The 27,523-nt window shown below is 41.9% G+C and overlaps 1 protein-coding gene across 1 annotated transcript in view; it reads right to left on the bottom strand.

The window, feature by feature from the left end:
• Nucleotides 1-27,523, bottom strand: part of Tnc (tenascin C) — a 94,215-nt gene that overhangs the window by 61,846 nt on the left and 4,846 nt on the right. The window contains exons 2-3 of the mRNA XM_029563684.1: nucleotides 4,976-5,559; nucleotides 558-1,967 (exon numbers count right to left, since the gene is read on the bottom strand). Of these exons, the coding sequence (XP_029419544.1) occupies nucleotides 558-1,967; nucleotides 4,976-5,432 (1,867 nt within the window). The 5' untranslated portion in view covers nucleotides 5,433-5,559. The remainder of the gene's footprint in view (nucleotides 1-557; nucleotides 1,968-4,975; nucleotides 5,560-27,523) is intronic.

The raw sequence follows: 27,523 nt of genomic DNA, 5'->3' as shown, positions 1-27,523 counted from the left end.
GGGAGTTCACAGTCCTTGGCTAAAGCTAGTACCAAAAGACAACATAAAAGACAGTTCAACCTCCTGGGTAACCAACCTGAAGCTCTTCTTTAGCTGACTGTGTTAACAAAAGTTTGCTTTGTTTAATCACATTGTCTATTCATTTTAGCGGAATTATCACTTCTATTCAAGTGGAAGTTCATGTGCTGTTGTTCAAAGGCCAGTGGAGAGTAGAAAAAGGAGTTTATACTTAGCAAAAGTAATATCATTACTTCATCTATCTTGGGCATTGGATGTTATTGGTAGATAAGCAAGGCATATTCAAATACTAGCTCTGTGTCCTCTGGACAACTATATCTCATCTCTGAGCTTTTGGGCCCTTAACTAGGTAGCCCTGTAGCAAGAGACTGACCACAGCCCCCTCAAAGAGTCAGAGCAAGCCTGCATATTTCATAGAAACACACTAAGTGGTAGATAAAAAGAGTCAAAGTGTTGATAAATCCAAACATTCTCTGATAGGTTTCAGGTATGCACTCCATCAGGACCGCTAGCATGCCAGCTTGCATGCTGGTACTCACCATGGGAGCAGTCCTCCCCTGTGTAGCCTTCACTGCAGATGCAGCGGCCAGAGACACACTGTCCCCGGTGGCTGCAGTCGTTGGGGCAGGAGCGCTGCCCACAGTCATGGCCTGTGAAGCCCTCATGACAGATGCACCGGCCGTCCTCACAGCGGCCCTGGCCATGGCAGTCACTGGGGCACCTTCGTTCTTTGCAGTCTTTGCCAGTGAAGCCCTCGTGGCAGATGCACTGGCCGTTCACGCAGCGGCCCTGGCTGTGGCAGTCTTTAGGGCAGGAGAGCTCAGCACAGTCAGGACCTGTAAAGCCATCCTCACATATGCACTGTCCGTCCACACAGCGGCCCCGGTGGCTGCAGTCCCGGGGGCAGCGACGGTCCCTGCAGTCTTCTCCAGTGTAGTCATCATCACAGACGCACATGCCATTCACACAGCGGCCGTGCTGGTGGCAGTCATTGGGACAGCTCATCTCACTGCAGTCAAAGCCCTTGAAACCGTGCTCACACACACACTTGCCCTGCACGCAGTGGCCCCGGTTGTGACAGTCATTGGGGCACCGCCTCTGGCTGCAGTCCTCTCCAGTGAACCCATCATCACACACACACTGCCCATTGACACAGCGGCCATGCCCGCTGCAGCCGTTGGGACACTGGAGGTCCCCGCAGTCAGCGCCAGTGAACCCATCATCGCACTCACACTGCCCATTGAGGCAGCGACCACGGTGGTGACAATCAGCAGGACACCGTTTCTCACTGCAGTCCGAACCGGCAAAACCCTCATCGCACACACACTGGCCCTCCTCACACCGGCCTTGACCCTGGCAGGCGTTGGGGCAGGAGAGTTGGCCACAGTCCTCACCAGTGAATCCCTCTTCACAGTAACAGGTGCCATTGACACAGCGGCCGCGGTCAAAGCAGTCGTTGGGGCAGATGAGCTCGCTGCAGTCCTCACCTGTGAAGCCCTCGTCGCACACACACTCGTTCTCCACGCACCGTCCCCGGTTGTAGCAGTTATTGAGGCACAAGGGCTCGTTACAGTCATCGCCTGCGAAGCCGTCCTTGCACACGCACCTGCCGTCCACGCACATCCCGTGCTCCTCGCTGCAGGGTACTGGGCAGACCTCCAGGCCACAGTCAACCCCTGCATAACCTTCGAAGCACACGCAGACCCCGTTCACACACCTGCCCTGGTCATTACAGTCATTGGGACATGCCAGCTGGCTGCAGTCCTCTCCAGTGAAACCCTCTTCACAGACACATTGCCCATCAAGGCACTGGCCCCGGAGATTACAGTTGCCGGGACATTCTGGCTCAGAGCAGTTGGGGCCTTTCCAGCCTGGCTCACAAACACAGCCACATCCTTCTGTGCTGAAGTTGCCCCGGCCACTGCAGAAAGGCCTGGTGTCCAGACGGCCTGTAGTAAAGATAACAGGGACTTAGCTGAGTTCCATCAGATCAGCTTCTCGGTATCTACCTGCAAACCTAGATCCAAATTCAGCTGGGGATGGTTTCAGTGGTATGCTTGGAGAATAGCTGCTTAATATATGGAGTCAGATGGGATTCACATTCAGTTATACTTCATGGAGATTATAAAACTACTGGAAATTATAGATGTGTATATAAAGACATTAACGTGTGTGTGTGTGTGTGTGTGTGTGTGTGTGTGTGTGTGTGTGTGTGTGTGTGTGTGTGTGTGTGTGCATTTCTATCGCTAGGGAGAGGATCCATAGTTTGCTCCCCATTTTCAAGGGGTCCCACAACTGTAGTGACTATGGGTCACTCTATGCCTTATAGAGTGCATTTTACCAGGCTGTGGTGCTTCTTCTCTGGGGTCTAGTAAGAAGGCAACTATGAGATGCTCAAGAAATAATTATCGAATTGAACTTAATTCTGACTTTTGGCTTAATAGCTATGCCCTATTGGGAAAGGATTTAGATTCTCTCTGGAAACCAATGGCCTTTACATTAAGTGCGATCACTTAAGTTACCCACCTTCCTGGATATTAAATGAGGACATTAAGGGCTTACTCATGGATGCAGTGACTTTTTTATTTATTTTTTATTTATTTATTTTTTGGTTGCTCATTTTTATTTTGGTGGGGGACTTGGCTAAAGTCTGTATGTGTGTTCCACAATACAAGCTTTTACATTGTATATGACTGAAATGAGGGAGCCAAGGTGTGCCTTTTTAAGTTTGTTAGGGCATCTTTTAATTTGGCTGTGTCCTCAGAAAACTCATGTGTTTCTGTCTGTTCCCCCACTCACTGTTCAGTAAGCTTTAGTGGTAAGGGAAGCTGTAGAATGCAGAGCTGACAGGACTCTTGAATACCAGCTTGGCTTCACCTGCAGGGGTCATTGCTTTGTGGTGGCCCCTGGCCACATGTGGTTGTCAGGGACTGAAAGCTGTTTTTCATCTGAGCTAATACACACAGTAGGTTCCAAAGACTTAACACAAAATAATAAAGTGCAAAATACCCAGTAATGCAGTAATGATTATGTTGATTCTATGCTGAAAACGGATGCTTGGGTTATATTCGCTTAAATAAAATAGAGGTAGAAATGATTCCTATCTGTTTCTTTTTATTTCTTTAACATGACTACTGATAAATTGAAGATTACATGTGCAGTCATGTTGTTTTTATTGGACAGCATACCTTTAAATAATGATTTCAACCTATTCTAATATTAATCTTACTGCATCACCTCACCCATTTTTTTTCTAGAGAGTCGACAGACTGAAAGTGAACTTAACTTATACATAAAGGAAACTTTAAAAATGTTGTCCAGCACTTGGGAGGCAGAGGCAGGCAGATCTCCGTGAGACTGAGGCCAGCCTGGTCTATATAATGAGTTCCAGGCCAGGTGGCACTACAGAGGGAGACCTTGTCTTAAACAAACAAAAACAATAAAATGAATAAAAGATGCCTTAGCACAGAGTTCCCAGAGTTCCACAGCATTCTCAGCATATGGTGGTCAGGTTTACTCTTGAAATCATTATCAAAGTCCTTTCTGGTAGTATTTTCTGGGTGGTAGAACAGAGAGACCTTTGTTTCTAATTTGAAGTCAAAACTTCTGTAGTTCCAAGGACCTCAGGGAATAGAGGATAAACAAGTAACTCCAAAGCATCGGATTCCTTAAAATGGGCTGGACATGAGTCCAGGGTAGCTATGAGAACATGGAAAGTGGAGACAAGCAGGCACATTCAAAGCCTGCATCCCTCCCTCTGTGCCTAGAGTCATCTTGTGACATTGGGTTAATTTTTTAAATCTCAGTTCTCAGATCTGCAGATATGTTAAGCTATATCTTAAAGGGTTGCTGGAAGGATCACTCAAGATGATAATTCTGGTGTCTGGTGCATACAGCTGGCTCGTCTTGACTGTGGCCACTATTATCAGTTGTGGTCTATCACATTGGAACATTTTTCTTCTTAATTCCCAGATTTAGTACCACCCAGGTGGCACTGTGCATTTCTAAGAATACAGAGATATGGAACATTGTGTTAAGATCTAACTTAGCCCTTCATCACAGGACCCTGAGAACCCCATCTTCTTCTGGGTCTTAATTTCCCTATTTGTACAATCAGGTAATAGGGCTACAAGAATCTCCTTCAGAGGGTACCCTTGGGAGGAGGATTTTTGTGGTATGCTCAGAAGTTCTGAGGAAAGAAAGATTTCAAAGTCAAACATGTTTTACTAAGATGTACTTAAAGCTAGGATGGAGAGATGGCTTAGTGGTTAAGTCCTTGCTGTGCAACCATGAGGAGCAGAGTTCAGATCCCAGTACTGATATAGCAAGCTGAGTATCCTCCACATGCCTGTATCCCCAGCTTCCAAGGGCATAGGGACAGAAGGATCACTGGTGCTTGCTGATTTCCAGCTTGGCTGTGAAAATGTGAGCATTTATACCTCTACACACACACACATATGCATAATACACTTACACACAGACACAGACACACACAAATAAACAAAAAATAAGCTAAATAAACCTTTAAAAATGATACGATTAAAGCTAATGTGGCTGTGGGAAATTTCACAAGGTCCCACTTTTCGGTGAAGACCTACAGGCAATCAATGGCTACTGAGAAAAGAAGAATCAGTTTTCTCCAGGGACAAGCCCCATCAGAGGTCGTTCATTCTCAAATGGTCAGCCCTAAACACGTTTACTAAGTAAACTATGGCTTTAAGAAGCCGATTTCCCAAAGGCCTGAAAATTACTCTGAGAATATTTTTTTGGCCATGACTCCTTCAAGTGAAGAGAAAATGGATATGTTCTCCACATTTATCTGCCCTTAATTTTTTTTTTTAAATGGATACCTTGCCAGTCTAGTTTCCCAGGAAACTCACTCTAGAAACCACTCAGAGACTCTGCTGACTATTTCTTCCATCTTCACAAAAGCAGGGCAACCTTCCTTGGTTCCTACCTTCTGCAGGTTGGAGACAACAGCCCGTTCCCATGGTGCACTGCTCCCTCAGGGATGACACCAGCATCTCTAGGTCCTCCAGCCTGCTCAAGAGCTCCTTCACATCTGGAGCTGCAGCACAGCCACAGGCACGGCGGGGGATGTTGATGCGGTGTGTGAACACAATTTGGTTTTCCCCATCCACTGTGTGTTCCTGGAAGCTTCCACTGGACTCTGGCGTGGGGGTCAGGTCTTTCTCCCCTCCAGATGACTCCAGATCTACTGAGCACTGGGACCCCATGGGTAACTTGATGTTGTAGATGTGGTTGAACACCACTGGCTGATTCTCCTCTGGCAGGGTCATGTTCACTCCACTCTGCCGCTTTTGTCTGATGACTTTCTTGAGGACACCGCCTTCGGAAGGAAGGGCAAGCAGAGCCAGGAAGATGCCCGGCAACAGCCGAGTCATGACCCCCATGGCGGAGGTGGGATTGGCTAGGTCTCTGAGGTTGTAGGTTATCTTAACTCCCAATGGAATTTGGGATTTAGATATGCTGAGTCCAGTACAAATCAGACAGTCACGCCCAGATTTTTTGAAAGAAGCTCTATAAATAAACAAAGGAAATAATAGTTTATTAGTATCTGCCACTGATGGGATCTGAGGAATAGGGACGATTTCAAGTGAGTTTAGATTTCACGAAGCCTGTGTCTGAAACCCTCTTGATATTTCATTTTTATTCTGTAGGGAGGATAGACAATGGTATGTAAAAGAATTTTGTGATTTTGAAGAAATAGTTTCACTCGCTTTTCAGTTTCTGGAAATGTAGGGGACACAGGAGGGAAGAGAAAAACATGGCAAACATCAGGATAGGGTCGACATGCGTTTGTCCATGTTAAGAAAAAAAAATTCTAGGTATAGAATTTTAACTGTGTATTAGCTTTGAAAACCAAAAAAATTATCCAAAGAATGTGTCTCAGCTTCAGGTCTGGGTGCCTTGGGCAAGTTAAATTTCCCCCAACTTCATTTTCTACAGAGATCGTGGCCAATGGCAGAGTTAAAAGATTGACGTAATGGAAATATCACAGAGGAAAAATTTGTGTATTCATTGTCTCTCAGTATTTACTAGCCATGCTCCCTGAGGGAACTGTTTCAGTCCCAGTAGACACTTGGTGACTCCTAAGTGTAATTAATGATCCTATAGATGGAGATAAACACTGCTGGTTCTTTCCATCTTAAGGATGGAGGGAAAGAGAAAGAACTTAAAAAGACAATCTAGGTTGTGATTTCTACTATGCTTTTTGTAGTCACATGGCTGTTGGCCTAGTGTTCAGTCTTTATCCCTCTTTCCTTGATTTATATATCCAGAACATTCAGTAGGTGAAGCTTGAGAAGAACTCAATAGACTGCGTCTGAACCAGTTGTCCAAACTGAGATTCGTGACAACAGATGGCTCAGCTAGGATATCTGTGAGCCTCTGCTGTCTTCTCGGATCAACCAGCAATGACATAAATCTTACCGAATTTTCCACAGCAAACAAAATTCTGTAGGTGGTAGAAATAAATACAAGACCAAGTGTCTGCCCTTAGACAGCTTAGCTATAGAATTAAGAAAATGGAATCATCCATTCAGTACTTAGGGAATAAAGAAAAACAATGCAAAGAACAAGCTTTCCTAGGTATAAAATTTAACTGCTTATGAGCTTGAAAAACAAAAGAATTGTCCAAAGTATGGGTTTTTGGAAAGGATGAAATTAAGGTATTTAAATGAGACTTAACTAGAGGGAAGGATTAGATGAGACAGAGTATAGAGGGAGATGCTACGCTGTAGCAGCTCTGACCCTGCTGAATTGCTTTATTTATCTGTTTGTAGCTATTCCTATGTATACAGGTCAGGTAGGAGAGGAACAGGGGCTATCAAAAGGTGATTGAGAAACTACTGAGTGAAAATATGGGTGCCTGACTAACTTTTGGATGGACTTCATGATAATAAAATAATGACTTAGATACCCATGTGAGCAATCTATACCTGGTATGCAGACATCTATGTCCTCTTTCATTAGGAAATACACCTGAAGATAGTTCTAGAAAACAAAAGAGCTATTTGATTTTACCAAGTGGGCATTTCTCTCTTTGTCGTTTTTATATTTCTGTCAAACGGCTGTGGTATTTCAATCACTTAGCCTATAGGAACTTTTCTGATTTTCTTCCCAGTAAGATGCTATTTAGCCATAGAAAAAAAGGAAGCCCTGTTATATGCAACAACATGGGCAAACTTGAAGGATATTGTGTTAGAACAATAAGATAGAAAACCAATACTGTGAGAGCCCACTAAGAATACCACAAGATCCCACTCACGTGGAAGTTAAAGGGTGGATATTGTGGAATTAGAGTGTGATCATGATGTACTAGGGGTGTAGTGTTTGAGGGTAAAAAGTTGGAGAGATGTCTGTCAAAGGTTACAGAATTCCAATAATACGGGAGGAATAAATTCAAGAAATCCACTGTACCATGTTATTAATAAAACTAGTAATACTCATTACCGCTTTTTGAAATGTCTCATTGTACAGCCCAAGCTGGTTCCAAATTCAAGATTCTCCAGCCTTGGGCTCCTGAGTTGTAAGATTACAGGCATATGCCAGTCCTCCTGGCCATTACATTCTTGGAAACATGCTGAGACAGGATATCGAGTATTCTCACCACAAAATGATAACAATATGAGCTAATGCACATGTTAATTCATTGGATTTAGTCATTCTGAAATGTATGCATGGTTCAAAAGCATTGTGTTGTACATGATAAATAAATTAAAGTAAACTTTTTAAATGAAAAAACATGACCCCAATGACAGAATACACCAAATGGATCCCAAGGAAACGCCTCTTTCAGGATGACGGAATGTCTTTTGAAAACATAGAGGTGGATCGTGACAGGAAAAACTAGACTGAACCACTTCTGTGATACCGAGTGGGGGTTTGGAGACCTAGAAAGGACCAGCTATAAACTTACATCCGACCCACACCCACTTCAACCTAATCATATCTATACTGATATTTTACCAACTATCCAAGTAATAGCTACCTAGGGCATCTACTCCATGGTTAGGAAAACAAACAAACAAACAAAAAACCTCTGACAATGTTTTCTTACTAGAATGCATTGTCTAAATGATTAGTTGCAGATCTACAAAGCCATTAAAGGCTCTGAATGAAGATTGTCATGAATAGGCAAGCTTGGCATAGTCTTCTCTCAAATATCACTATCATATGTATTGATTGCAGGCTCTCTTGGAATGTCTGACTTACTGCTTTCTGCATTCACAAAGTGCTTCTTTCCTACCTCTTCCCATCACTTCTTGGCTCTTTTTATCTCTTGGAAAGAACTATGGGCCAAGCTTGGAGTTTTAACTGACACTGTGTGTGCTATGATGACTTAGAATTAATGTCTAAAAACCCTCCAGAGAAATTGGTTGAAACTTCAAGGCAAAACTTGAGGGTAGTAATAGCCAGAGTGGGTAGAGGGAGGATTTTTCATTGTGTATCTAAGAGATCAACACAGTGTTACATTGTGAGATATGTTATCTTTGAGTGTTATCCTTCCTACTGGTTCAAGATGCTCTTAGGATTGGGGAAGCTTCTATACTTTGAGAAAGATCAGTCTTCAGTGTTGTAGACTTTGGTGTATCTAGGCTACTCACTGGCTCTATAGCTTCAGCAACATACTTATCCTTTAATCCATGATATCATTTAAATAGTAGGGGATCAAAACCATTCCAGAGCTGGCTCAGTTGGTAAAGTGTTTATCATGAGAGCAGGAGGACTTGAGTTTGATTCCAAAAACCCATGCAAAAACAGCTAGACATGTTAGCACATGCTTGTTAATCCCAGTGCTGGGGAAGCAGAGACAGAAAGTTGTTTGGGGTTAGGCAGCCTCACACAATCTCCACGTTACAGGCCAAGTGAGATTTTTGAGAGACCTGATCTCAAAAATCAAGGTGAATGGTTCCTGAGGAAACCGCAGAAAGATACCTGAGGCTGACCTCTGGCACGCGCACACACACACACACACACACACACACACACACACTCCAGAGGAAATTAAGGATTAGAGATCTGAACATAGAACATAGAGCATGTTGTCGGGCCCATAGTAGGCACTTGATGAACAGTAGTTGTTTTTTTGTTGCACTCTTGGGAATGCAGCCTAGCAACAAGAGTTCATGTCAATAGTTTCTTTACTTAAGTTGGGACTTGATCTGGTTGAATCTAGTCCTAAATTCAGTGGCAACTTGGACTTAGATCAGAGAAACTTCAGAAATCACTAATGGGTGAAAAGGTAAACTTTATGAAGATCAATTTATTAAAACTAGAAATATGTGTTCTAGAGAAGGTAAAACTAGGGAGCAATTAATAACCTTTAAGAATGCAAAATATTCTTGTGCAGACAACTGGATGGTTTATGTTTCCTTTGAGGACAGACCTTGGGGAAAATTACTTGAGATTGTGTCTGAGAGATTTAGCGTCAAGTTCAGATAGTAGGGATTTTATTATTTCAGGATGAACTACATAACCTATGAAGTCTCTAAAATGTACAAGTAGATTCTTTATGGGAAATGAACAGTACTAGAGGGTCTGGGGAACACGGAGATGGAAGGTCGAAGACTTCTACTTCTTTACCCTGTAGCTGAAAAAGCCAATGTTAAGTAGGACAAAGTTACCATTATAAGTCCCAGGAAGCAGGTGTGGGCTTTTTGTCATGTCCCCACAGGACAGAACAAAGACTAGTGTGTGTGCGTGTGTGCAGGTGTATGTGTGTGTCTCCGTGTGTGTCTGTGTGTGTACATACGTGGCGTGGGTAAAAGGATTATGATGAGAAGGCACATTCCAGCACACTGGGAGATTTTCCTAGATGAGCTATTCAGAGCTAACCTTTAAGAAGCAGCCTGATAAACTATGGGATATTTTTAAGCACCTCACCACAGGCCAGAGAGCACTGTGAGATAAAGGAATCAACAATCTTTGAAAAATTTCCCTGGTCACAGCTGGAGAATAAACAATAAAGGATTTCACTTTTAGATACAGTTTATCCTTATCTGGATAGCCTGATGTGGTTAGAAACACATTTTGGAATTAGTTACTCTGACTTCATGTTTAGTAGCTCACAGAAGGTATTTATCCCGATGACTTCAGGACATATGTGGAATATCTGTACGTGGAGTAACCTGGAGTTGGAAGGAAAAAAATGATCCCATCTGTCTGAAAAATGCAGATGAATTTGTTTCCACATCGTTTTGGCAATGTGTAAGGCTGCTTACACCAAGTTTTCTTTTGGCTTACAGGGAAGAGAATTTTATTGTGCCTGGTAAGTCAAGCATGGGGTTGCTAACATGGACGTTTCATAAAATGGTCTAGAAATTCCTCACCCTTTGCCCCCCTCCAACATCCATAAATTCCTTCTGGGAATGTGTCAGGAAGAGGCAGGAGCCAGGAAACAGGCTTCAGTGTGGGTTTTTATTCCAAGGACATCTGATCCTCACAGTTGAGTGAGTCCAGTATAGTCTGAGTTATAAAAGAATAGAAAGAACTTGAAGTGACAGACCAAAGACTCTTCTGAACATGGGTGAGTTTGAATTCCAGCACTGAGAAGTGGTCATCCCCCAGAGAGGATTATGGTGCCTTAATTGGTGCCTAGGAGCATGTCAGTGGAACCAGTGGTTGTCCCCAAGGCTTGGTAAGTTAATTCATTTTAAAATAATTTATTCTTGTTGGGCATGGTGGCACATGCCTTTAATTCCAGCATTTGGGAAGCAGAAGCAGGCAGATCTCTGTGAGATAGAGGCCAGCCTGGTTTACTTAGAGAGAGTTCCAGACCAGCTGGGGCTACAGGAAGACCCTGCCTCATAAAATCTTGTTTTCCATATAGATAATAGGCAATGGGATAGACTGGGGTAATGGAATGTCTCAGAGATCAACCATGAAAAGCCTTGCTACTAATGAGGTCACAGTCCAGTGAAGAAGGCAGACATAGAAACAGCTTGTTATTGGGAGGAATAATACATGCTAAAATGGAGAACTATCCAAGAAGAGTCTATGTGCTGTTTGGGAATATCTTTTCTAGACTCAGCTAAATACCATTAGGGTTAGAGCTTGTCTATGCCCCCTCCTAGTATGAGCCACATGGAGCTGCCAACTTTTATATATCAACAATGACTGGATAGTAACAATTCCATATAATTCTACTTAGCAACTATGACAGTGGATATGAAACATTGCTTGTCTAGGCATCAATTTTTTTTGGTCTTTCTAAGACAGGATTTCCATGTAGCTCCAGCAGGCTTGAAACTCTCTATGTAGACCAGGATGGCCTCAATCTCACAGAGATTGGCCTGCTTCTACCTCCTGACTGCTGGGATTAAAGGCATATGCCACCATGCCCAATTTTATCATGCAAATCAGTATCAATTCCATAATAAAGTTATTTCAACTGCAAGTGATAAGAAATGAGATTAATGAGATAATATAAGCAAAGCACTTAGTAGTAACATGGGAAAGAAGGTCTTAATCCCAGTATATATGATTTTGCCTGTGTTATTTGGAGATGATGGTTAGCAGAAGGCTGCTTTTGAAATTTTTATGTGTATGAGTGTACTGCCTGTATGTATATAAATGCACCCATGTCATAAAATGCCCATGGAGGTCGGAAGAGGGTGTCAGACCTCTTGGAACTGGAGTTATGGAAGCTTGTTAGCCACCATGTGGATGCTGCGGATTGAACCTGGGTCCTCTGCAAGAGCAGCCAGTGCTTTTAACCACTGAGCCATCTCTCAAGTCCCAGAAGGCTGCTTTTTGATAGATAAGAAATTCTTTTCATGCAATTCTTAAAAAAATTTATTTTATGTGTATGAGTGTTTGTTCTGTATGCACATGAGTGCATCACGTGTGTGCAGTGCCTACAGAGGCCAGAAGAGGGCATTAGAGCCCCTGGAACTGCGGTTGTAGACAGCTGCCATGTGGGTGCTGGGAACCAAACCCAGGTCCTCTTCAGGAACATGCAGTGCTCTTAACCTCTGAGCCATCTCTCCAGCTGCCCCCTATATGAGAAATTTCTTAAGTAATATTGGGAAAGTCCTCCCTTCCCCAAAGGTCTAGTTTATTTTTCTTAAGCCCACTGTTTGCTTTTTTCCTTTCTCCTTCTCTCCCCCTTCCTCCTCCCCACTTCTTCCTTCTCTCCCTCCTCCTCTCCCTCCTCCTCCTGCTCTTCTTTATCTCTTCCAGATTTTAGTTTAGAGTGTGCATGTGCAAGTGCTCACATGAGAGAGAGAGAGAGTGTGTGTGTATCTGTGTGTGTGTGTGTGTGTGTGTGTGTGTGTGTGTGTGTGTGTGTGTATGTGTACCATGGTGTGTATGTGGAGTCAGAGGCAAACTTTTGGGAGCAGGTTCTCACCTTTCCCCTTGTTTGAGGCAAGGTCTCCCTTGTTTCTCTACTGTGCTGTACATACCATGCTGGCTGGTTCATGAGTTTGCAGGTGATTCTCCTGTCTCTGTCCTCCCTCTTGCTGTAGGAATACTGGGATTACATGAGATTACATATATGTGCTGCAACATATGGCTTTTTATGTTGAATATGGGGCTCTGTTTTGTTTTTGGTTCTGTTTTATTTTTTTAGATGGGGTCTCCCTATAGCCCCAGCTGGACTAGAACTCACTCTATAAACCAGGCTGGCCTCACTCTCACAGAGATCTGGCCTGCTTGAGTCTCCTGAGTGCTGGGATTAAAAGAGTGCACCACCACATCCATGGAATCTGGGAATCTGAACTCAGGTCTTTAGGCAGATTTGGTCAGTATCTTTACTCACTGAGCCACTCACTCCTTAGCTCCCACTGTTGTTTTCTCCATGGAACTGAAAATAATCCTCAGTGCTTAGTCTAGTCAGGGGCACTCTGAAATCCTTAGAATAAAGAGGTTTATGGCTACAGACCCAAGTTTCCCTAGCCTGTCTAGTGTGATTCAGTAGCAGAAATAAGGGAGTGAATGAGCTGGGTGGGGCTTTTTTCTGGGAGGTCAGTACTCTGGCCAAGGCTTCCCAGAGATGGAGGGAGCTGCTGCTGGGATGGTTATCCATGTTACAGAGCCAGGGCTTTCTCCAGAACAGATCGTCTGTGGTTTAGGCTTTCAAAACTGTGCTCTCAATGGAAAACACTTTGGCTCAACTTCTCAGCACTTTCCATAAGCAGTCAGAAATCAGATTATAAAATCAAAATCACACAAGAGCAAGGATTAGAAGCAATGATAGAGGAGCACTGAGTCCAGAGCTGGCAGAGCAGTAGTACCTACACATACCATTCTTGGAGCACATGGCAGACATTGCTAATCAATAACAGCACATTTGTGGGTAGTCTCCCTATAGAATTACACTGAATCTATCACTCCAAGCAGTCATACACAAGTAAGCAGAGATAATACATTTGTGTGTGTGTGTGTGTGTGTGTGTGTGTGTGTGTATTACAAAACTTACTTATTTTCCAAAGCATGAGAAGCATTATACCTAGAGAGGGTGAAGCTGATGTTAAAGCCCAGAGATTCTGTCTCTCATTAAAAAAAAATGACTGAAGTTTATTTTCTCCCTCAGACCTCTGGGAAGCCTTAAGATAGAAATGCACACATGCAGCATCGTGAATAGAGACAATAATATTGAATTGTGTATTTAAAATTTGCTAAGATCTTCAGTGTTCTCAACACATACAAACAAGGTAACCATGTTAGGTGTTAGATACGTTATTAATTAGCTTGAATATGGTAACTATTTCACAAAATGTGCATATCAAATAATAATGTTATATTGATGCTTTTCAGTTTTATCCCAGTAAAGCAGAAAAATTAAAACAAAGAAGTACATATGACAAGTTTCTACCAATTTTCAGCCTGAGACTATTGTAATAGTCTCCAGAGAGGAAGTCAGTGTTGTGAACTTGGAGAGCACCTGTGCTAATAGCTATCTAGATTTCTTGATCCATCCATCCATCCATCCATCTATCCATCCATCCATCCATCCGCCCATCCATCCTTACTAAATATCCACCATGTATCATGCCCTGAGTTAGATGAATGACACCACGATGGGGACAATAAATACATTCTCTGTAACAACATTTACAGTTTCCTCCTCAACAGTCCCAAAATGTAATTGCTTTTAAACCTATGCATTGCAGATTTAAAAGTCATGATACTTTTAAATGGCACTGCAAACTAAAAACAGGGTGTGTGCTCCTGAGCCAACAGCAAGGGCAGACATTCTTCCCAGAGCTAATTGCTGCTTACTTACTATGGGCTGCCCAATGTGTTGGGCATTGAGGAAGGCAGGTCAAGTAAGGAGCTGTGTCCTATTCCCAGAGATCCTGGAGACTAGGAGCATATACATGAAAAATGGTTAGTACAGTAATAATCTTAATGAAAATTAAGGAAGGGGGTAGGAGCCTTAGCAGAAGAACTTGTGGAAGGGCTACCTGCAAGGACTTCAACTAACCAAATGCTGGTTGAAGGGGCCTTGGAAGATCAGGGACACGTTATATACTTGAAAATAATAGAGACTAAATTTCATTTACTGATTGTGTAATTTGCCAGAGCCTGTGCTGAGCATTTTAAATTTCCAATTTCCAATTCTTCCCACATTATAAGACAGATTTTAATCTTCATTTTAAAGATGAAGAAACCGAGATATAGAATCATTACATGGCTTATACAAATTGGGATGCCACTAAGGAATTCACCATCTGGCATAGTCTTTGGCACTGGTGGCCAAAGAAAGGCCAAAAATATTTGAGAGCAGATTCTGCTCTTTTACACAACCTCCAAACAGCAGGTTGAAGGGGAATGCTACCAATCTGACAAGGCTGCCGTGGGAATTAAGCAAGCTGACGGGCACTCTGAAATGTTGCTTCTTAACAGTTGTCTTTTGGAGATAGTTCCCGGTGCCCTGAAGAATGCTAGAAAGCCCACTTGCCCCACTTTTGAGTGGACAGACATATCTGCTCTTTAAGATGAAACTAAAAATCCAAATCCATTATTATAAGTTTTCTCAAGTAACTTGTCCAAAATTGATCTTTCCCCTTTTCTAAATTGTCTAAGTACTTGATTACATATTATTTATATCATGAGCCATTTTAAAAATATTGAGTAGCTTTGATACACAAATGTCTTCTTAGGAGATTTGTTAATTCTATTATATATTTATACTGGGTTAATATAATTAACATGCATATACTTTGTTCATGTACATTTAGACTGTGTTGGAACTACACAGCTCTATGAGGGCAGGGGCCATTGTACGAGACAGTCAGCTCGGCAAACCCACATCAAACACTGAGTGAAAAACACAGTGAATCCAAATTCTAGAGTCCCGTTGGGTCTAGTGATCTCTAGCCTGTTGCTAATTTGGCAATAGTTCTGCCAAACCCATTTTTACATTTCTTTTTCGACTCAAGCCAAATGGCTGATATTAAGTACAAAATTCCCCCAATATTGAGTTTTCCTTTCATAAGGTGTTTGGTTGTAGCACTGATAGGGTTCTGTGGTCCCCTTCCTTCTACTTCTTGGACAGAAGTTTCATTACCAACCAAATTAAATCCCCAAATCTTAATCCATAAAATATTTCCATCTAGATGCAATAATGAGATTCATATTTGTGGTTTAGTGTACCTAAGAAAAGCTGAGATGAAATATGACTAAGTCCATTGATACATTCAAACCACAAGCAGCCCTGTTATGGTCTGGTTTTAATTTTTGAAATAAAGTTTCTGTAGCACTCTAGTTTTCTCCCTTCTGTTTCTTGCCTAGACAGAAAAGAAAATAAAAAGTGGGTCTGACCAAGTGGCAACAATATAGATTCCTATAAAACTCTGGAAAACCATTTAAAAAATAGATTTGAATTTAGTTCCCCATGGAACAATGGCCTCCTCTATTTTGTCTTTCAACCAGAATTTTAAGAAATACAGTTGGCTTCTTCACAGATCTCAAACGCGTGAGCCAAGGTTAAATTAAAGACGTTTATTCAGGAGGAACAGGTTACAGACACAGCTCAACACAGGAAGAGGGCAGTGTGAATATTTGTGCTAAATATTTGGCATAGTGGGACTAGAAAGGTTCAGAAATCTATTCTGAAGTAAGAGTGCTGCTATTTGATTGAATGGCATTCTGCTTGACTTGAGGTCTGCTCTTAGAGGGAGCCAGAGACTACCACTGACAATTACCAAAGCCAGTAGGCATCACAATCAATAACCTTTGATACTATTTGATAGGAGAGGTTCTAAAATGAAAATAGGTATCTAAGACTGATAGCAGGCAACCAGATACTGAGGGGAAACTAAGACTGTTACAGTAACTAATTAGAGTGGTCCTGGGCAAGGCACACAGGCTTGCAGTATCTATTTTCCTTTCTCAAAATGGGATCAAAAAAAGCTACAATAATAACTAAGACTGACTAGATATAGCTATGCGTTACACATCCTATATGGATTACTACATTGCTTCTTCCTTAGACCCCGTCATAACTTCCTTCAGCTCCTTCTCTTTGCAGATGCAGAAACTGGGGTCACACAGCCAGAAAGGGAGAAAGAGTTGAATTCAGGTGGACTGACTCATCATCAGAGACGACAATCAGCTTTGCTCCAGCAACTTAATGATGCCAAGGCTGGTTTGCATGACTAAGTTCAAAGGACCAACTTCAAAAGGAACTAGTGTTTGGAGCCCCCAATAACTACTGACAGTGGAAAAAGTCTTTATAAAGATGCATGAGAGCTGGAAAAATAGAGATGTCCAACCTCTGACTCGGGCTTAATTTAGGTGTGCAACTGCAAGAGGTATTTCCTAAAGTGTAATCTGTGGCATGTTGAGAGGTATTAATGCTGAGGAAAAAAGTTTTTCTAATTAATAGTGTTTGGAAAATGTTATTTTTAAACCAGATGTTATTTTAAGTCAAACAGATTACTCAGCTTTCTTAGTTTCAGGATTTTCCAGGGTCTTTTATGTGTTTGTGGAAATCTCCAAGAAGGAGATAGTTTACAGAGTGGTTCCCAAACTTACTTGATTATTTTGTGTTTGAAGTACGCCACAGGATTAGGTTTGATAGCACACAATTGGGCAAGTCCTGGGACAGAACAAATTTTAGACGGTTCCTTTTTTCATTCCCTTCTGTGTTAGAAACAATGATGCATCTGACCAGATCTTGTCTGAGATAAAATGCAAATACGAAACCTCCAAAGTGCTACAAATCAGTTAGTCCTTATTCTGTGCTTGGCCCTTTGCAAACACTCTTATTATGATCCAACCTTAGGCCCTCAGGGAGCATTCCTCATGTTTTCCTGGTTTGAGAACCATAGGCTCAGTCAGTTGCCCAATCAGTCATTAGCTGAAACAGAATTATGAGTCCTGTCATATAATGACAATGTATAGGCACTTCCTGTCTCACCAGGTGATCTTTTGAAAGAAGATTTATTGTTTGATTTAAGGAATTAATAATTATATAGTCAATATCATAAGAAAGCTCAAAACCATCAATGTAAATGGAATTGTCAGAGTCTTAGAGCAGGAGGACAAAAACTGAGAAACTGGGTACCATGGTGGCTTTACTTACAGTTTTGGACTTGAGGGAGCACAAAGTCATGTGAACAAAAATATCTAAGTCTCGAGCAAATCTCTAAAGTCGATGGGGAACAGCCTGCTCTCCTTCAGTCTGGCCCGTGGGAAAAGTTAATAAACAGGAGGAAGATAATGTGAAAATTAGCAGACAGAGAAGTCTAAAAATCTAGAGGTTCTGGAAAACTGGGCCTCACACTGTGTTTATCCAAGAACTCAATTAAGGCATGAGAATATTTCATAAAGTCTAAAAATGATAACTTTCCATCCTGAAAGCACAGAATATGTGATGGTTAATTTTAATGTGAACTTGACACAATCTGGCGTTACCTGGGCAAAGAGGCTCAATGAGGGGTTGTCTAGATCAGGTTGCCTGTGGACATGTCTGTAGGGAATTGTTTTGATAATGTAAATTGAGGTAGAAAGACCTGCCCACCATGGGTGGCACCACTTCCTAGGCAAAGGATCCTTGATTGTTTAAGAGTAGAGGGAGTGGACCGAGTACCAGCAAGTATGCATGAATTTATTGCTTTCTGCTCTTGACTTGGATGTAATTAGCCACTTCAAGTTCCTGGCCTTGACTTCCCTTCAATGATAGATTAACATCTGGAATTGTGAGCCAGATAAACTCTTTCTCTCTTATGTTGCTCTTGTTGGAGTATTTTATCACAGTGACAGAAAACAAAACTAATAATTATATGTACAAACAAGCAAATGAATAAGGAATGAAAAAGGGAATTAAGTTCCTTCTTCAAGACAGAATCATTTATTCCAACAAGTGGCAGAGAAATCAAGAAATTTAATGAGAGAGAGCGAGAGCGAGAGCAAGAGCGAGAGAGAGAGAGAGAGAGAGAGAGAGAGAGAGAGAAGCAAAACAGAGGATGAATCATACAAATGTCGAGCATTCTTCTAAGTCTTCTTCAGGTATAGAATTTGGTACTATGTTTCTCCCTGTGGAGAGAGGATTTGTTAGATGAACCTTTATTTCTGGCCCAGTCTCTTTATATATAAAATACACACCTTTTAAAAGTTACTATGACTGGAAACTAGGGAGAAAAAATTAGAATACTACCTGGCTGTTGGGTAAATTCATCCTCTGAGGAAAAGAGTCTAGAGACAGAGAGAAGCAGGGCGCACTGGGAAAAAGAGGGGTTGGCACCATTTGGGGAGCAGCGAACAGCAGGTGAGTGGATGAGCCAGACTGCCATGGACCCTGAGAGGGCCCCAAGGACCTTTCGAGGACCCCATAGATCCTGCATGGACCTCAAGGACAGCTGGTGACCTTTGGGCAGAGCATGGTGGAATCTCAAAGTTTAGTCAAAATGTAGAAGGTGGACTATGGGAGCTTATGTTTTGTAAGTCACCCTTTCCTGAACATCATATAAACCATGCTAAAACCAAAATAAAAGGTATTCTGTCAGTTTGTTAGCCCTGGGGCCTCAGAGGGCACCAGTGGGGGTCTCTCAAGAAGAGGGAGGGGAAAATTTAGTGCCACACTGGCAATGGTCAGTAATCATTTTCCTAAATGGCCAGATCATCTTTTTGCTAAGGTCTGGATCTGAGCTATATCCTTTCTTTCACATTTTGAGCACTTGATCCTTAGCTGGTGCACTATTTTAAAGGCTGTGGAGTCTTTTAAGGTGTAGGACCTGGCTGGTGAAAGTAGGTCAGGGAGTAGGGCCACTGATGTTAATAGCCACCCAGTTTCCAGCCTAATTTTCTGTGCTCCCTATCTGCCACATTACAAGCTGGGGCTGCATGCTTCTGCCACCTCAGACTGAGCCCTCAGCTTCTTACCATGCCTTCATTGCCAAAATGGACTGTGAATCTCAAACTGTGAGCCAAAAAGCCAAACAAAAACAACTTTTCCTCCTGTAAGTTGTTTCTATTGGATTCTTTGGTCAAGGGAGACAAAAGTCACTAATATCATTCTCAACCATTCAGCTTGATGATTGTAGAGAATGTAGCTATAGAAAATATGTAAGAAAATAGATAGGGCTGTGTTCTAATAAAACATATTTACAAAAGGAGGCTACTGCTTCACAGTTTGCTGACCCCTGCTGGAATATAGGGATTGTTCAGTAAATCACAGCTGCCATTATAAAACCAAATGCAGTCTGTACTGGATTGTCAGGAAAAACATCTTGTTGTATACCTACTATCTATAAACCCGGTATTTGTAAGTTGGTGAGAAAGTTCAGCAGGTAAAGGTGCCTGTTGCCAAACCTGGTGACCTGAGTCCAAATACAGAAAGAGAAAGCCAACCTCTGAAAATTGTCCTCTGAACTCCACATGCATGCTTTAGCATGCCATACACAACACACACACACACACACACACACACACACACACACACACACACACTAAAAGAAACAGACTTGTTTTGTGCCAAAATTATAGATGTTTTTTTAATACATTTCATTAGTCCTGTCATCAGTCATAATAATCTAGTGAGATAAGTGTTACTATGCCATTTTGAAGTTAAACTGAGACTCAGAGATGCTCAGGAGATGGTTTATGGAACAGAACCAGCTTTTGAACCTGACCTATGGCTCTCACTTGTGAAATTTCAACTACATTGTGCCACCCTAGAATGATTCTTCCAACAACTTCCTTTAGTTTTTAAAAGGCTCACTCAGTTAAGAGAGGGATTACAGTGTGAAAGGCTTCCTCCATCTTTTTCTTCCTAGACCTTTAGTAGCTCTCTGTTGGTTGTCCATGTGTAAGTCCTGAGGTATTTGACCTCTGTCTTTCTCCCATGGCACTGGCTGGCTCTCAAGCTTTGTACACTTCCGCTTTGGAGCACATCGGAGCCAAGGTGCACTGTTTGCAAGTGCTTATTAGCTTCTAAGCATACGTTGGCAAGTTCCCTTCGGCCTAGAAGGGGTTCCAAAATCTGCTGCGGTCTGGCTGTGTTCACTGGGTGTCTTAGCCAGAAAGAGCTGTTAATTGGGATGACACTCTGCATGTCTCTACCTCTCTAGCAAGGTTTCCTGACCTGGGCATGCCTGTTTTGGCTCAAGTGGGTTGTTTGGCTTTTTACTATTGATTAGGTTGAGTGAGAACTCATTTATAGTCCCTTTACAATCTGTGAAAACTGGTACTTCAGTACAGAGTTTCTGAAATTGTGGCCTAACACATTTTTGGGCAGATGGCATCTGGATGAGTGTCTGTTGTCACATAAGTTTGGGGATTTGAGCTCATCAGAGTTAGGCAGGAATTCTCAGATCATGAATTGCATTGCTTCAAGCCTTCCATTAGCTTCTAATCATACAAGGAATATCCACATTCCTAGCCACTGCTTTCAGAGCTCAATCCTCTATTTTGTTCTAATCTTTGCTTTGAAGGTGCATTCATAGTCTTATCTATTTGAAACAACATGCATCTCACCATTAGCCAGGGTCTGTTGTCTTACCGTGGGTTTTAATTTTTCTTAGCCCATAACACTATCTGAAGTTGTACTATGAATTTCTATGGCTCCTTTTTATTGCCTGTCATCCCTCATGCTACAGTGTGGACCCCCCCCCAATTCATATATTGAAATCTAATTATCAATATGATAGTGTTACTTGGTGGACCATTGAGAAGCAACTGAGTCATGAGGACAGAGCTCTTAAGAATGGGATTAGTGCCCTTGAAAATGAGGCCCTAGAAAGCTTCCTCATTGCTTCTATCATGTGTGGTCATAGCTGGAGATCTTGATTTATGAACCAGGAAGTAGATCCCTCCCAGGACATGAAATCTACTGGTGCTTTATCCTTATAGCTTCAAAGTCTTCAGACAAATGGATTTCTGTTGTTTCCAAGCTACCTAGTGCATGGAATCTTGTTATGTAAGCTCATATAGAATAGGACACCTGCTCTAGTGATTAAAGGAAAATTCCTTATTGTTTCTACTCTTATTGTCAGCCTTTGGAACTACACATTGAAGACCACATGAACTCTGAATTTCCAGGATAGTATCAAGTGTCCCCCAAACTCATTGGCCACAGAACACTTTTTTTAGGTGTATCCCATGAGGATCAGTTTCAAAAGATTCAGTTTTGGAAAACTGCTTATTTAGTGGGGTCTTATCACCAGGAACTACCTCAAAACAGGGATCAACAAGAATGAGGATAAAACATCTACATCAAATGTCAGGATAATTGCTAAGCGATGCAATGCATTATACCATTTAATAATCACAATGACCTTCTAAAATAGGAACTGTTTTGCTTCTTCTATAGATTTAGAAAATGAAATGTAGAGAAGTTACTAATTAGCAAGCAAAAATATTTTGAACCCAGAATCTTCAGATGTCAGAGCCATACACTTAACCATTATTCATTCCTTCACTGGCTTTGAATCTCTGCATGTCCAAGGACAGAGAGCTCTTTGTCTTCATGTCGTCCCTGAACCCATTCATTCCTCCCTCACACTAGTTGTTGACTGATGCTGATTTTCAGCCATCTCTGTGACTCAGCCTCAAATCCCCAGACAAACATCCTCTGTCCTTGGTACTGGTTTTTCCAAATCCCAAGCAATGCATGCTGCTATCCTGGGGGCCCCTTTTGAAAGCAATGACAATCCTTAAAGTCTGTGTCCTGAGGTGGTTTCCTGTCCCAGGGCTGGCATGGCTTTCTGCTAACATAAAATATGTTATCTTTTTGCATAACTGTAAGGCCAGAGGGTAAAGTAAGAAAACAACTTCAGGCTCTAGTTTTTCTAAACAAACTCTGATATCAAAGAGGATGTTCAAATCTTGAGAATAAGAACTCTTGTCAGATGCTGAAGATTAATTATGTTTGAGTTGTGCTGAGTTTTAGGTAACTCAAGTAAAAATATTGTCTTAAAAACTGCATTGTTGTAGCTGGAGGGATGGCTCAGCAGTTAGCATTGACTACTCTTGCAGAGGACCTGGGTTTGATTCCTGGCACCCACATGGCAGCTAACAACCACCTGTAACTCCAGTTCCAGGGGATCTGACACCTTCTTCTGATCTTTGCAGACATTGCATGACACAGGTGCACTTACACACATGCAGCAATATACTCAGACACATAAAATAAAAATAAATAAAATATTTTAAAATAAAAATTGCATTGTTAACTGGGTGTGGTGGCACATGCCTTTAATTCTACCATGTGGGAGGCTGAGGCTGGCACATCTCTGTGAGTTCGAGGCCAGTCTGGTCTACATAGTGAGTTCTAGGGTACCTAGGGCTACAGGGAGACCCTGTCTCACAACCAACCAACCAACCAAACAAACAAACAAACAAAAACAAACAAACAAACAAAAGACTACATTGTTAGAAGGGTTTGTTTGTGGATAACAATTACAGTATGATTAGAAATTGATAGAGAAAATCATGTGGTTCAAAAGGAGACATCTGGGGAGCATTTCAGTGTACCTGGAGGAAGCAGTGCCTCAACTAACATTTGAGGGAAAAAATAAGTTAGCTGAAAAACACAGAGATGGAGAGGGGGGAATTATACTAGCAAGGGCATAGAAAGCATAAAAATAGCTGGGTATAAAAGCATGGTTGTAACTGAATTCCAGGGTTTGGAGGCCAGGGGGTTGATCATGGAAATTGGTGAATGTCAAGCATGAGAAATTCTAATTTCTCATTTCTCCACAGGTAGAAGAGAACCACTTGGAAATACTTGGGACTAGGTATTCTGACCTCTATAACTCCAAGTGGGAAGGGGTGATATAGACTGAAGGGAAGGGCTGGTTTGATGAAGCCAAGGTAGGACACTGCTGCACCAGCTCATTTGTAAGATGTCAAGACTTGACTATGGAGGGTGATGGGGGGAGGGTGGACAGAGTAGCAGTGTTATTCACTTTTCCATTGTTCTAATCAAAATATCAGACAGAAACAACTTAAGGGAGGAAAGGTTTGCTTTGGCTCATAGTTGCAGTTTATCATGACATGGAGGAGGCACTAAAAAACTAAGCCTAGTTCTTTAAAGATTTTGTCACCTATTCTTGGGGAAGAATAGTGTATTTACGGTTGTACCTGGGAGGGTATATTTTATATCATGTTAGATGGAATTAGGACCTTGTTATTGTTGGTCCCATGAATCAAACATGAAACATGACATGAGAACATATGATTGGGTGTCAGATTGACAAGCAGTGGATTTGGGATGGTTAATGTTGGTTGTCAGTTTGACCAGATCTAGAATCAGCTAAGAGACATACATCTGGTCAGGGGATTACTTAGGAGGATGAACTGAAAGAGGCCCAGAGGGTAAGCTATTTCCTTTTGCTCTGCATGCCTCTCCTCCCACTGGTAAGTGCATTTACCATGTTGCTGCCACTTCCACTGTTGTTTCTATCCTTCACTGACATCAGAACCCAGGTTCCCCAGTCTTTTGACATTGACTGAGGACTAGAAGCTTCTCAGGGGTCTTCCAGGCCTTAAGCACAAACTTGAATGCTGAAGTTCAGCCTCATGAACTGTGCAATTATGTGTTCTCGCCCTTTCTAGTATGAAGATGGTCACAGGTAGACTAGGTAGACCGTATCCTGTAAGTCAATTTAACTAACCTTCTTTTAATATGTATTCAGTCGGTTCTGTTCTTCAGAGTCATCTGGCTAATACAGAAGGCATAGTGGCCGAAATACAAGGCAGGGGCTGCTCACTTAATGGCAGATCAGGAAGCACAGAAACAGACAGTGAGACGGGGAGTATGGCCGGGTATAGCCTTCAAAGCACCAGCCCTTTGTGATATACTTCTGCCAGCTAAGCTCTACCTCTTCAAAGTTCTTTAATCTCCCATACAGTGCCACCAGCTGGGAACCAAACATTCAAAACACAAGCCTTGGGCAACATTTCAGATTCAAACCATAGCAGCAGTAGAGCTGACAAAATGCTGATACTGTCTATGGAGCGCTGTAAAGGGTAAAACATGAATTCTCAGTTTTAGTTTTAATGTATCTGCTGGGAGGAGTAGGTTTGTGAGAAAGATAATAGAGGAGTATATATTTTTGTCATGTTGAATGCTTTGACTTTCAAATACATTTAGAATCATCTTTGAAAGTCCTTTCTTGGGGTGATATTCAAAGGAAACTAGGCTACTCAGTTAAACTGTGATGACCACCTTGGATGATGAACTTAAGACCCAAATCACCTCAGCTGCCATAATTATTTTATTGCCCATTAATGGAAATACAGATGGGTTGAATAATCATCAATAAGAGGTTGCCAAGAAATGGTGACATTGGATTGTTGGAAGCTGTGGCAGGCAAATTCAAGGATAACCTCACTGATAGTGTCTCCTGACATTTCCACGTTTCCATACCTTTCCTTCATTGTAGTATTGCCTAATAATTTGCTTTTAGTCAAAACCATGATAGTCATTTCCATGATCAGTTATAAAAGATGATGTTAGTCTTTTCTCTCTTATTGGCTTGGATAAGAGAAATGGCCTTGTTGAAAAACCCCATATGGGAAGGGTAGCTTAAGCCAGCAAGGAACTGAGATCTTCACTCCTATAGCCCCAAGAAACACAGTCCAGTCAACAAACATACTGAATCTGACCATTTCCCAGTTGCACCCTTAGCTGGGTCCCAAACTCAGGCCGATATTGTGATGACAGTTGAAAGAAGAAGATTCAGCTCAGCTGTGCTCTGATTCTAGACCTAGAAGAGCTATTAGATAATAACTGTGTGTTATTCTAAATTAGTAAGTTTTGTGGTAACTTGTATTGCTGCAATAAACAATCAGCAGAGTTGTTAGGTATCCCTGGCTCAGCCCACATGTGCTAATATTTAGAGAATAAGAGCATTCGTTTTTCTTTTCTAAGAGAATATATCAATTCTGCAGCTTTTGATAATGTCCCTGGTCCAACAACAAGAGTCAGAAGACCTAAGATTCCACCCTGACCAATTGCCAACTGGTGTGAGATCTTAGGAAAAGTTCTCCCTTCACGTCTCAGTTTTACCATCTTTAAAATGAGGATATTAAACTAGGCCAGCAATTTGTACAAACATTTTTCTTCTTCTTCTTCTTTTTTTTCCTCTGGCCACAGAGTCCTTTTACCAAATGAAGTCTCAAGTAAAAGTTCCATGCATAAAACAGGTAAATGTGAATGCGCTTCTGTTGATAAGATCAGGTAGTACCACTTGACTCAACTCCCCATCTCTCCATGGAAGCCTCTGAATCACCTCTGGAGCTTTTGAAACTCGATCCAGACTTCCAGGCTGCTCATCAATCAGCTTTTTCAATATTGACATTCTCTAAGTTCTAGAAAATAACCTGTCTCCAAGAGCACTCTCCTATAACATCTCTGTATCAAGCAACTTCTGTATCACAGTCCTTGACACTAGGCTATTCATGGTACCCTTGCCCCCTGCTGGGGCTGTTTTTCTTCCTGTGTGCTCCAGCAGGTAGACCCCTTCTGCTGTGCCAAAGCACCACCAGGCTCTCCTCCCTGGGTGGCTTCATTTTCTAGGTGTACACACCTTATTTTCAGTGTTGTCATTTGTATCTTGGTGTCTAACTGGACTCAGTTTTCTCAAGTCTCTGAATGGCAGTAGGTCCAGTGGAACTCTGGGCTTTCTCTTTCTGGCCATGGTATGTTGCCTTTGCAGGTGAGGTCACACACAATCCTATCACCCATGCCCCAAGCAAAGTGCTATTAGCCCTGTCCTGTACCTATAGCTTTAGAGTCCTGAATAAGACTACTTACTATTTTTCACATGATCGTCAGTCTCTTTCACTTTTTCTAATATTTTACTTATTATTTTTATTTTACATATATGAGTGTATTGGCTACATGTATGTAAGTGCATCCACGTCATGCAATGCCAGTAGGGGCCAGGAGAGGGTGTCAGATCCCCTGGAACTGGAGTTACAGATGGTTGTTAACTGAGATGTGGGTGCTGGGAACCCAACCTGGGTCCTTTGCAAGAGCAGCCAGTGCTCTTAATTGCTGAGCCATCTCTCCAGCCCCAAGTCTATTTGATTTTTTAAAGAGCCCAACAGGTATGATTTTAGTCCTCTATTCATTTACCTAGATGATGAAATTTGACTCTTCCATTACTTCAACGTATCCCTTTGTCTAAAGCCCCTCATTGATCATTCATTCATCAGTCTAAACATTGCCCTTTTTACCTAACTATATTTTTAAAATGCAAATATTTCTCTAGCAAGCATTCAGTTGTCTCTAATCTTTTTTTACTATTTAGAAACTCAGCGTAAACCTTAGTATCCACGTGGCACAATGAGAGAAAAACACAGTTTGTGGTGTCAGGCCTGAGGACGAGCTCTGAATGCCATCACTTTCTGTTCTCTGAAAGTGACATTTCTAGGCCTGTTTCCTTTCCTGAAAAGTATTACATACTTGCTGGGAGTATCTGAGGGTGATGCATATAGAAAAAGTTTTCATAAACCTTATAAATTCATGAGCTTTGCTGTTAAAAAACCATCCTGAGTGTGGAGAAACTTTGCAATTCCTAAAACAGACTCAGGAAAGAGGTACAAATGTCACTTTCAGAAGCCAACCCTGCAGTGTTGGGGACAATGGGGAGTTTCATGGCAGTAAGTTCTGAGAGTTTGATACCTGTAAGCAGGTGGGCAGGCTTTGGGGAGAATGGACGGCTGCATACAGGATGAACAGGAACGTGATGCTGGACATGATTTGCTTACCCTAAGGTTCATTACCACCTTCTAGGGATTCAGAACTGAGTTTGAGGTCAGGTTCCACTTATCACCTATATGCATGGTATTGAGTAAGCTGCTTGAATTGGTTCACCCCAGATCTCCCACATTTGAATAGGCGAGTCATAACAATACTGGAAGCAATAATTAGTGAAAAAATGCCACAGTACTGATAGAGAACACAGTAAATTTTCATGTGGTGGTTGATGGTCAGTGTTGATGGGGTTTGGAATCACTGTAAAAACAAACCTTTAGCCATGTCTATGAGAAGTTTTCTAGAATTGGTTAATTGAGGTGA

Source organism: Nannospalax galili, unplaced genomic scaffold, assembly GCF_000622305.1.
Source record: "Nannospalax galili isolate Female #2095 unplaced genomic scaffold, S.galili_v1.0 scaffold34, whole genome shotgun sequence".
NCBI classification, from domain to species: Eukaryota; Metazoa; Chordata; class Mammalia; order Rodentia; family Spalacidae; genus Nannospalax; species Nannospalax galili.
Note: the sequence above shows the minus strand (reverse complement) of the source record. Positions and strands in the feature narration are given on the sequence as shown.